General features: G+C 47.8%; 1 protein-coding gene across 2 annotated transcripts in view; it reads left to right on the top strand.

Annotated features, from left to right (window-relative positions):
* The window catches only part of LOC144510829 (cytoplasmic phosphatidylinositol transfer protein 1-like), a 232,938-nt gene that overhangs the window by 166,605 nt on the left and 53,645 nt on the right, over positions 1-12,688 (top strand). For both annotated transcript variants that reach the window (XM_078240774.1, XM_078240775.1), the window contains one exon: positions 11,096-11,159. In XM_078240774.1, the coding sequence (XP_078096900.1) occupies positions 11,096-11,159 (64 nt within the window). The remainder of the gene's footprint in view (positions 1-11,095; positions 11,160-12,688) is intronic.

Raw genomic sequence — 12,688 nt, 5'->3', positions numbered from 1 at the left:
CACTCGCGAGGAAGGCGTGTGTGCTAACAATTCCATTCAGTCCGTCGCTATTGGCAACTGGAACCTTTCAAAGCTCATCCGGCTCACTTCCATCATGATCCTGCCTTCTCCGGCAACCCATCTCTCAGCAGAAGGTCCACAGGATATCCGTATCACATGCTTTGATTGAAGGGGGGGTTGGGGAGGTCAGTCTTGTCCTTCAGCTGATTAAGGATAGTGTCAACTGTAAGACTTTCTCCCTTAAGCCCCTTACTCACATCCCGATGTCCCCTTGTGGGGGAATTGGAGGTAATTCATTTACTGAAGGCAAACAAGACAAAGACCATAGACCATAAGATCATATGGTCCATATATGCCTCAGCGCCCCAGGGGTCCAGGTTCAATTCCGGCCTGGTCACCGTCTGTGTGGAGTTTGCACGTTCTCGCCGTATCTGCATGGGTTTCCTCCGGGTGCTCCGGTTTCCTACCACACTCCAAAGATGTGTAGGTTAGGTTGATTGGCCGTGCTAAATTGCCCCTTAATGTCAGGGGGACTAGCAGGTAAATGCATGGGGTTACGGGAATAAGCCCTGGGTGAGATTGTGGTCGATACAGACTCAATGGACCGAATGGCCTCCTTCTGCACTGTAGGGATTCTATGATATAGGAACAGAATTAGACCATTCATCCCATCAAGTCCGCTCCACCCCATTCTCCTGCCTTTTCCCCGTAACCTTTGATTCCCCTTGCCAATCAAGAACCTATCTATCTCTGTCTTAAAGACACTCAATGACCTGGCCTCCACAGCCCTTTGTGGCAATGAATTCCATAGATTCACCACCCTCTGGCTGAAGAAATTCCTCCTCATCTCGGTTCTAAAGGGTCTTTATTCTGAGGCTGTGCCCTCGGATCCTAGTCATAGAATCCCACAGCGCAGAAGGAGGCCATTCGGCCTATCGAGTCTGTACCATCAACAATCCCACCCTATCCCCCTAACCTCATGTATTTATCTGAATAATCCCCCTGACACTCAGGGACAATTTAGCCTGGCCAATCGACCTAACCCCACACATCTGTAATCTCGCTGACTAATGCAAACATCTTCCCCACGTCCACTCTATCCAGGCCTTTCAGTATTTTGTAAATTTCATTGAGATTCCGCCCCCCCTCATTCTCCTAAACTCCATCGAGTACAGACCCAGAGACCTCAGACGCCCCTGATACATCAAGGGAATATACAATAGGATATTGAGAGGTATACAGGAATAGAGAGATGTAAGTGTTGAAGCCCACAGACCTCTGAAGGCAGAAGGTCAAGTTTGTGAAGTAGTTGAGAAGGCATGTTGGCTAATTCCCATTACTGAGTGAGGTGCGGAGTATAAAGAACAGAGCAGTAATGCCCAAACTGTATAAAGCACTGGTTAGCCTGTAGCGCGAGTATTGTGTACAGTTCTGTTCACTGCACTCCAGGAGTGATGTGACTGCACGCGAGTGAGCACAGAGGAGATTCACAAGGATGCTGCCAGTAATGGGAGAACTTTTTAGCTGTGAGGAAATATTGAGAGACTGGGGTTCTTTTGGATTAGAGAATGCTGAGGGGAGATTTAGAATGCAGGGTGGGTGGCACAGTGGTTAGCACTGCTGCCTCACAGCACCAGGGACCCGGGTTCGATTCTTGACTTGGGTCACTGTCTGTGTGGAGTTTGCACGTTCTCCCCGTGTCTGCGTGGGTTTCCTCCGGGTGCTCTGGTTTCCTCCCACAGTCCGAAAGACGTGCTGGTTAGGTGCATTGGCCATGCTAAATTCTCCCTCAGTGTATCCGAACAAGCGCCGGAGTGCGGCGACTAGGGGATTTTCACAGTAACTTCATTGCAGTGTTAACGTAAGCCTTCTACTGAGACTAATAAATAAATTAAACTTTAACTTTAGTTATGCGGGTTGCAAATGAGTGAACTTGAAAAGGATTTTAAGCACCCATACCTCCGAAGGAGAGACTGATGGTTAATAATCTCAGTGCAGTAATGACACTTGTATTGTGTGAAGTGTGTAAACTCGATGTTAACAGGATGACTCTGATTCTGAATAGAGACACTTTCTATGGAGAAGGGTAACTTATGTCCAAGAACCCATGCTGAGCCCCTCCTGGAAGATATCATACATTACACCGATTGGAAATAAAGGGCGAAATTTAATGCGCTCTCCTGGGATGAGTTTGGCAGTGGGGAAGACATTTAATCCGACAGGAAGGTGGAAGATGGAGGCCATCTTCCTGTCTCTTGTCCCGACTAAGTCCGCAGTGGGAAGGTGGGAAATTAATGCCAGCTACAAGGACTTCTTTAATTCTAATTCATTCATGGGACATGGGCATCGCTGGCTGACCAGCATTTATTGCCCATCCCTAGTTACCCTTGGAGGGCAGTTGAGAGTCAACCACATTGCTGTGGCTCTGGAGTCACATGTTGGCCAGACCAGGTAAGGACGGCAGATTTCCTTCCCTAAAGGACATTAAGGAACCAGATGGGTTTTTTCTGACAATCAACAATGCTTTCATGGTCATCAGTTGATTCACAATTCCAGATTTTTTTTTATTGAATTGAAATTCCACCATCTGCCATGGCGGGATTCGAACCCGGGTCCCCAGAACATTAGCTGAGCTTTTGGATTAACAGTCCAGCGATGATACCACTCGGCCATCACCTTATCCTGTCACCCTTGGGTATGAGGTGGGGTTGCTTGCGTTTCCTCTGGAAGATCCCTCATTCAAAGGCAGTCACTGCCTGACTGAGGGATTCAGTGTTGGCCATTGGGTTCTTGAGAGCCACCCCCTTGCCCTAGCTGCTGACTCCCACCCTTCACCTCCCCTGTGATCCACCCCTCCCGCCATCATTCACCGATGGCCTGGGTCCATTGGCGTTCCTGGATCTCAGGTGGGCATTGTACCAGCAGCAGCCACCACCTTTCAGGTGGCACTGCTGCCACCTGGTAGAGCTGTCAGCCTCTGATTGGTTGGCAGCTCTTGGGGGGTGGGGGGGGCGAAACGTCTGCTCCCAGGGTCCTTGATCCCGTGGTAAGCCACTGTCCAGTTAAGTGCCTGAGTTGTACAGTGTATACCAAACCCTCCCTAAAAGAGGTAACGTGGATCTCTCGCTGGCTGTGCACTTTGGCAAGACTCCTGTCCCCTCCAGTAAATACAACCCAAAATGTGACTATCGACAGGGGGAGGTGATGGCCCAGTGGCATTATCACTAGACTATTAACCCAGAAACTCGGCTAATGTTCTGGAGACCCGGGTTCGAATCCCACCGCGCCAGATGGTGGAATTTGAATTCAATAAAAAATATCTGGAATTAAGAATCGACTGATGACCATGAAACCATTGTCGATTGTCTGAAAAACCCATCTGGTTCAGTAATGTCCTTTAGGGAAGGAAATCTGCCATTCTTACTTGGTCTGGCCTACATGTGACTCCAGAGCCACAGCAATGTTGACTCTCAACTGCCCTCAGGCAACCAGGGAAGGACAATAAATGCTGACCAGCCAGCGATGCCCATGTATGATGCCCAGTGATTGGATTTGCTTTGGTGAATACTAAATCTTTTGTTTTAAATTGGAAAAAGTATGTTTTACAGTTTTTACTAGCAGGTAAATATGTGGGGTTACGAGGATAGAGCCTGGGTGGGGTTATCAGGTGCAGGCTCGATGGGCCGAATGGTCTCCTTCTGCACTGTAGGATTCTATGATTCAATTGAGATACAAAAGATCAGCAAGGACTTCCAGAGAGTGAATGGCGAGTGCCGATTTCTGTTAACTGCAGGATCAGTGAGTGAAGATATAAAGTAATTAATCGAAGGGATAGAGCGGAGTTGAGGGGAAACCTTTTTCACCCAAAAGATTGTGGGGGTCTGGAACTCTCTGCCAGAAGCTGTGGTCAGGGCAGAAACTCCCATTTAAAACACTTGGATATGCAGATGGAAGTCATGGTTCAAAAGTTAAAAGTATAGTTTTTGCCAGATTCTGAACCTGGACTCACTTTGGAAACTCTCTCTTGGTCCATTAAAAGACCCTTTCCATTTTGCAATGAAGATAAACTCTACCACACTACCAGAAGGATGTGGAGGCTTTGGAGAGGGTACAGAAAAGATTTACCAGGATGTTGCCTGGTCTGGAGGGCATTAGCTATGAGGAGAGGCTGGAGAAACTTGGTTATTCTCATTGGAACGACGGAGGTTGAGGGGTGACCTGATAGAAGTCTACAAGATTATGAGGGGCATGGACAGAGTGGATAGTCAGAAGCTTTTTCCCAGGGTGGAAGAGTCAATTACTAGGGGGACTTTAATTAATCCCCTTTCATTTTCAACAGTGTTTCCATCACTGAATCGGGTTATCATTGACCAGAAACTGAACTGGGCCAGCCATATAAATATTGTGGCACATCAGAGACTAGGAATTCGATGGCGAGGAACTCGCCTCCTGACTCACCCAAGTCTGTCCACCATCTACAAGTCTGGAGTGTGATGGAACACTCTCCTCTTGCCTGGATGAGTTGCAGCTCCAACAGCACTCAAAAAGGTTGAGGGGCAAGGTTTAAAGGAGATGTACGAGGCACGTTTTTCACACAGAGGGTGGAGGATGCCTGGAACTCGCTGCCGGGGGAGGTAGTGGAAGCAGATACGATAGTGAGTTTCAAGGGGCGTCTTGACAAAGACATAAGTGGGATGGGAATAGAGGGATATGGTCCCCGGAAGGGTAGGGGGTTTTAGTTAAGTCGGGCAGCATGGTCGGTGCAGGCTTGGAGGGCCGAAGGGCCTGTTCCTGTGCTGTAATTTTCTTTGTTCTTTCTTTGTTCTTACAGGGATTGACAAACTGTCCATTTAGTGTCATTGTGCCATACTTATCTTCATCCTGGTTATTCATCAGCCCTTTACTTGCAATCATCAAATTTTTTTCTTCCGGGCGGCACGGTAGCACAGTGGTTAGCACTGCTGCTTCACATCTCGAGGACCTGGGTTCGATTCCCGGCTCGGGTCACTGTCGGTGTGGAGTTTGTACATTCTCCTCGTGTCTGCGTGGGTTTCCTCCGGGTGCTCCGGTTTCCTCCCACAGTCCAAAGATGTGCCGGTTAGGTTGATTGGCCCTGCTAAAATTGCCCCTTAGTGTCCTGAGATGCGTAGGTTAGAGGGATTAGCGGGTAAATGTATAGGGATATGGGGGTAGGGCCTGGGTGGGATTGTGGTCGGTGCAGACTCGATGGGCCAGATGGTCTCTTTCTGCACCGTAGGGTTTCTATGATGACTCTATGAGCTCAGGAACTAAAAATCCGTTTTTGCCCTCCGCTCACAGTTCAGTTCCTCTTTTTCAAAAATAATTACTTCATTTCGGGAAGTTATCATCATTTCAACCCATCTGACTTTAATTCTATTTAAAACATTCACACTTGGAACTGCAGCACTTTGTCGCTGTGCAAAAATAGCGTTGTAATGCACCAGATGCCCTGCTGCTAATTACTACATGAATTCATAATCCAAAATAAAATTCTGTGGATGCCGGAGGTCTGAAATGAAGGCTGAAAATGCCGGAAAGACTGGGGTCAGGCAGCATTTGCGGAGAGAAAGATCAGAGTTAGCATTGCAGGGCACACTGATCTCTCTTCAGAGCTGAAGGAAGTTACGAGGTTGTGAGCACAGTGTCCAGTGCCATTTGAGAGTCCTCAGATACAGAAACACTGCTGGACAACGTTCAGGGTTGGACTGACTCGATGGGCCGAATGGCCTCCTCCTGCACTGTAGGGATTCTATGATTCTATGAGTGATATTCGTGCCACGGAAGTGCCTAGAGATGGACATTTTCAACAAGCGGGATTTTAATTAACCCCCTTTCGTGTTCAACGGTGTTTCCATCACTGAATCGGGTTATCATTGGCCAGAAACTGAACTGGGCCAGCCATATAAATATTGTGGCAGGTCAGAGACGAGGAATTCTGTGGCGAGGAACTCGCCTCCTGACTCACCAAAGTCTGTCCACCATCTACACGGCACAAGCCCGGAGTGTGGTGGAACACTCTCCTCTTGCCTGGATGAGTTGCAGCTCCAACAACACTCAAGAGGTTCGACAGCATCCAGAACAAAGGAGCTCCCTTGAGTAGAATCCTATCCACCTTAAACATTCTCCCCCTCCATCGCTGATGTGCAGTGAGAGCAGTGTGTACCATCCACAAGATCCTCTGAAAGCATCTTCCAAACCTGTGAGCTATACAGTCTAGGAGGATAGTAGGCACGGGGGGGAGGGGGGCGGGGGGAGTGGGAAAGAAGGGTCACCTCCCCCTTGGGCCCCCTTTTCTATAATGGGTGGCCATGCCCACAACGCCTGGCACCAGCAGGTAGTCCTTGTCCCCACCAACCTCTCCATAAAGACCCTCCCAACCGCCTCTCCCCACCCCTCCCCTGTGTCTTGCCTCCCCTCTCCGTTGGAAAACCCCTGCACTAACCTGGTCCTGGGTTCTGGAGACTTAGCAGCAATTCCAGTTCTGGCCACTGCGGCTGCTGGCGCTGCTGAGTCTATGAAGCTGCTCTCTGAGGCGGGATGTCCACCTGAGTGAGTGAGTGCTGGAGGTCCCGTGTCGAGTCAATTTTTCCCAGGGTGTCGAACAACTCTGGAGCTGCTGTGTTCACCGGGAATGCATTCCCTGCTGATTCCTCCCTTTGGAAAAATCCTGCCTGATTTCACTGGCTGGGCCAGCATTTACTGCCCTCCATTTCAGAGGGGCATTTGAGAGTCAACCACATTGCTGTGGCTCTGGAGTCACATGTAGGCCAGACCGGGTAAGGACGGCAGATTTCCTTCCCTAAAGGACATTAGTGAACCAGATGGGTTTTCCCGACAATCGACAATGGTTTCATGATCATCAGTGGATTCTTAATTCCAGATTTATTTTGATTTCAGATTCCACCTTCTGCCGTGGCGGGATTTGAACCCCGGTCCCCAGAGCATTGCCCTGGGTCCCTGGATTACTAGTCCAGCGAGAATACCACTACGCTACCACCTCCCCCATGAAATATTTGATTTGATTTATTATTGTCACATGTATTAGTATACAGCGAAAAGTATTGTTTCTTGCGCGCTATACAGAGAAAGCATACCGTTCGTAGAGAAGGAAAGGAGAGGGTGCAGAATGTAGTGTTACAGTCTTAGCTAGGATGTAGAGAAAGATCAACTTAATGCAAGGTAGGTCCATTCAAGAGTCTGAGGGCAGCAGGGAAGAAGCTGTTCTTGAGTCAGTTGGTACGTGACTTCAGACTTCTGTATCTTTTTCCCAACGGAAGAAGGTGGAAAAGAGTATATCTGGAGTGCGTGAGATCCTTAGTTATGCTGGCTGCTTTTCCGAAGCAGCGGGAAGTGTAGATGGATGGGAGGCTGGTTTGAGTGATGGGCTGGGTTTCATTCACGACTCTTTGTAGTTCCTTGCGGTCTTGGGCAGAGCAGGAGCCATACCAAGCTGTGATACAACCAGAAAGAATGCTTTCTATGGTGCATCTGTAAAAGTTGGTGAGAGTCGTAGCGGACATGCCAAATTTCCTTAGTGAACGTTGATGCATTTTCTACTCTTTGGCGTTTCAGTAGTTTCCTTAAACTCTCCTCAAGTTCCAGGAAAGCTGAACGCAGCAGATCGTAAAGTTTGAACCTAGCTGAAGCCCTGTTGACAGGTATAAATAACACCCTTCACACAGATAGCAACATCCTGATTAATGAGAGGCAGCTGGACCACACGAGCAGTTTGCACGTCACAGAACCGAGCTGCCTGCGATATTTTCTCCTCCCTTTGTTTCGGGTGGTTGCCTGGCGTGAGGGGCAGGATATTTACAGATGAAAGCTGGGAGCCGAGGACTGGGCATCGAACACCCCGGCCATCGCTCATCCAGCCAGGCAGGATCTGGCAGCGGCACACTCCACAAGCACAACAGATTTATTAATAATGCGATACCTTGTTGGCATTGTTCAAATAGTCGGAGGGAAATACGGCAATGTTTCACAGGCGGCACCGTGAGATTGCCCGGCGCACATTGTAACACCGGCCTTTGTCTGCAGTACAACAACCATATGCATTTGTGTAGCGCCTTTAACATGGTAAAGCATCCCGAGCTTCTTCACAGAAGCATTATCAAACCAAAAATGACGCCGTCACATAAGAAGATATGAGGGCTAGTAGGGGAGGTGATAGCCTTGTGTATTATCGCTAGATTTGATTTGAAATAGAACATAGAAAAACTACAGCACAAACAGGCCCTTCAGCCCACAAGTTGTGCCGAACACATCCCTACTTTCTAGACCTACCTATAACCCTCCATCCTATTAAGCTCCATGTACTCATCCAGGAGTCTCTTAAAATACCCTATTGAGTTCGCCTCCACCACCCCTGACGGCAGCCGATTCCACTCGCCCACCACCCTCTGTGTGAAAAACTTACCCCTTACATCTCCCCTGTACCTACCCCCCAGCACCTTAAACCTGTGTCCTCTTGTAGCAGACATTTCCACCCTGGGAAAAAGCCTCTGAGAGTCCACCCGATCTATGCCTCTCAACATCTCATACACCTCTATTAGGTCTCCTCTCATCCTTCGTCTTTCCAAGGAGAAAAGACCGAGCTCCCTCAGCCTATCCTCATAAGGCATGCCACTCAATCCAGGCAACATCCTTGTAAATCTCCTCTGCACCCTTTCAATCTTTTCCACATCCTTCCTATAGTGAGGCGACCAGAACTGAGCACAGTACTCCAAGTGGGGTCTGACGAGGGTCTTATATAGCTGCATCATTATCCCCGGACTCCTAAACTCAATCCCTTGATTGATAAAGGCCAGCACACCATACGCCTTCTTAACCACCTCCTCCACCTGCGGGGCCGATTTCAGAGTCCTATGGAACCGGACCCCAAGGTCCTTCTGATCTTCTACCGTACTAAGAGTCTTTCCCTTTATATTGTACTCCTATTTGATTTATTATTGTCACATGTATTAGCATACAGTAAAAAGTATTGTTTCTTGTGCACTATACAGACAAAACATACCGTTCATAGGGACTATTAATCCAGAAACTCATGTTCTGGGGACCTGGGTTCTAATCCCGCCACGGCAGATGGTGGAATTTGAATTCAATAAAAAATATCTGGAATTAAGAATCTGGAGTACTGTGCTCAGTTCTGGTCGCCTCATTACAGAAAGGATGTGGAAGCCATAGAAAGGGTGCAGAGGAGATTTACAAGGATGTTGCCTGGATTAGGTGGCATGCCTTATGAGGATAGGCTGAGAGAGCTAGGGCTTTTCTCTTTGGAGAAGCGAAGGATGAGAGGTGACCTGATAGAGGTGTATAAGATGTTAAGAGGTATTGGTAGAGTGGATTCTCAGAGGCTTTTACCCAGGGCTGAAATGGTTGCCACAAGAGGTCACAGGTTTAGGGTGCTGGGGAGTAGGTACAGAGGAGATGTTAGGGGTAAGTTTTTCACTCAGAGGGTGGTGGGTGCGTGGAATCGGCTGCCGGTAGTGGTGGTGGAGGCGGATTCGATAGGGTCTTTTAAGAGACTTTTGGATAAGTTCATGGAAGTTAGTAAGATAGAGGGTTATAGGTAAGCCTAGTAGGTAGGGACATGTTCGGCGCAACTTGTGGGCCGAAGGGCCTTTTTTGTGCTGTAGCTTTTCTATGTTCTACTGATGACCATGAAACCATTGTCAATTGTAGGAAAAGTCTATCTGGTTCACTAATGTCCCTTTAGGGAAAGAAATCTGCCGCCCTTACCTGGTCTGGCCTACATGTGACTCCAGAGCAATGTGGTTGGCTTTCAATTGCCCTCTGAAATGGCCCAGCAAGCCACTCAGTGCAAGGGCAATGAGGGATGGGCTATAAAGCTGGCCCATGTCCCATGAATGAATAAACAAAAATCTGCAAAGATTTTGAATCACGGAGAGCGCAGCACTGCTGTCGGCTGCTGGGAAATATTTGGTCTGAAATTCCATTTATTTTCCAAGCAAAGGAGAGTTCTCGTTGGGAGATTCCATGCGTTAGGAGAGGAAAATGCATTTTTTTTTCCTTATTTCTTCATGGAATGTGAGCACCATTGGCAATGTCAGCATTTGTTGCCCATCCCTAATTGCCCCTGAGATGATGTTGGTGAGCCGCCACCTTGTACCGCTACAGTCTACCTGGTGTAGATGCATCCACCGTGCTGTTAGGGATGGTTGACAGTGAAACAACAGAGGCAGTGTTCAAAGTCAGGATGGTGGGTGATTCAGAGGGGAACTTGTAGATGGTGATGTCCCCCATTGGTCTGTTGCCCTTGTCCTTCTCGGTAGCAGAGGTCACAGCTCCACAGGTTTGGAAGGTGCTGTCGAAGGAGGATTGGCGAGTTTTTGCAATACATCCTGTAGATCGTACCCACTGCGCACTGGCGATGGAGGGAGTGAAGGTTTAAACTGGCAGGGTGGGGTGCTGATCAAGCGAGGCTGCTTTGCCCTGGATGGTGCTGAACTCCTAAAGTGGGAATAAACTTGGTCCAGTAAGGATGTCTGAGCAATGAAATGAAAGGGGTGGGATTATTCCATTATTTTTCATTCTCTGTGAATAATGAGCTTTTCAAAGATTAGACTGAGATGAATCAGAAGTAAGTTATGTGTTGATATCTTTAATTGATAAACGGAATACAGAGCAATGTTCAGCCAAGTAAAAGGGGCGGCATGGTGGCACAGTGGTTAGCACAGCTGCCACACGGCGCTCGGGACTTGGGTTCAATTCCGGCCTCGGGTGACCGTCTGTGTGGAGTCTGCATGTTCTACCCCGTGTCTGCGTGGGTTTCCTCCGGGTGCTCCGGTTTCCTCCCACACCCCAAAGATGTGCGGGTGAGGTTGATTGGCTAAATTCCTTCGTGTCAGGGGGTTTAGCAGGGTAAATATTTGGGGATAGGTCCTGGGTGAGATGATTGTTGGGTGCAGTCTCGATGGGCTGAATGGCCTCTCTGTGCACAGTAGGGCTTCTATGAAAACTGTTGTCCGTGATTGTTTACCAGCATTGTTCCGAAGGTTAAACGAAGAAGGAACTGATTTCAATCTTGCTTTTTTTTGTCCTCTTGTCTTAGGTTATCAGGGATATTTTACTAATTGGCCATCGACAAGCCTTTGCCTGGGTCGATGAATGGTGTGGTGAGTCAATCTCAACAATTAGAATTGCTCTTAACATGTGTAAAGCTATAGCATATCATTAATACCTCTTAACCAGAGCTCTCACTTATTGTACCTGCAAATTGGAAAGGAAGTTTGGTTTCTTTGGTGGATACATCCCGAGCATTAGCACAATCGATAGCACTAGTTCAACATGGCCATTTTCCAGTGAATCCCAATAGTAGGAGTCTAACATTCCAGGCGACTTATTGCCAGACAGGAGTGTATGCTAAGTGATAGTTGTGATGACTTCAGCCAGGCTAATGAGGTTGGCTTGCTAGAGTATGAACTCCTTAAGTTAATTTGAGTTAGTTTGATCTGTTGGTACCTTAGAAGAGATACCTGATGAGTCTTGATGGTTAAATCAGGGAGCTTCATGTTTAAAGCAGGTGTGTCAGACTCCCTGCCTGCATTCAGCAGGGAGCAACTGGAGAGCTGGCTGTGTACAGATGTATGGTGTAAATAAAGTAACTTGGTGAGGGGACTTTCGCTCCATGGAGTTATTGCAATAGTGAATCCGCAGTCAGTCTTAGATCTTCCATTCTTCATAGGCCTGAAACGTTGGGTTGGATTTTCCGGCCGCGCTCACCCTAAGACTGGAAGATCTCGCCCTAGATCAACTGACCTTTGCATAGTCGGTGTCCCGCTCGCTACAATTCCCGTGGTGGGTGGGACGGGAAAATTCCGTCCGTTAACTCTGCTTCTCTCCCCGCGGATGCTGCCTGACCTGCTGAGTATTTCCAGCATTTTGTGCTTTTATTTCGGATTTCCAGCCACTGCAGTATTTCAGTTTTTTTTAAACTTATTTAGCGTTTCACAAAATGCAGATCTGCCTCTTCTTATGGAGTGCTGGCTGCACTCAGCTGAAGTGGTTCCCACTGCCTATTCTTCCGCAACTCGTGTTTAATCCAATATTAGCCCTCAAGATGAGTAACTTTTAGCAATGGATGTCATTCATGTTGAACTCACGGATATGTACAGTCTCATCCTAGCTACACCTATTCTTATTATCTTTGAAAGTCTCACAAGGAGGAAACACTTGTCTGTCTCAAAGTCTATTAACTTATTGCAACAGTCAAATCGAAACAAGAATTTGGCAATTTCGGTTCCCTTAATCCTACTAGATCATAGAATCCTTACAATGCAAAAGGAGGTCATTCGGCCCATTTCAGTGCAGACTCAGAGAACCTTATCCAGGTCCACCCCTGTCCTGTCCCTGTAACCCCACACGTTTATCTCACTAATCCCCCTAATTTACACATTTTAGGAGACCTAAAATGGACATCTTTGGAGTGTGGGAGGAGGCCAGACCACACTTGCCCGCCTTGCGCTGCCCAGTATTCTGGCAGCGTAGGTGAATTGAGGTTCGTAAGTGGTCAATAATTGGCACCTGACTTATTTTACATTTTTAATTCATTCGCGGGACATGGGCATGACTGGATAGGCCAGCATTTATTGCCCATCCCCAGTCACCCTTGAGAAGGTGGTGTTGAGCTGCCTTCTTGAATCAC

Source organism: Mustelus asterias, chromosome 23 (assembly GCF_964213995.1).
Source record: "Mustelus asterias chromosome 23, sMusAst1.hap1.1, whole genome shotgun sequence".
Taxonomy (NCBI): Eukaryota; Metazoa; Chordata; class Chondrichthyes; order Carcharhiniformes; family Triakidae; genus Mustelus; species Mustelus asterias.
Note: the sequence above shows the minus strand (reverse complement) of the source record. Positions and strands in the feature narration are given on the sequence as shown.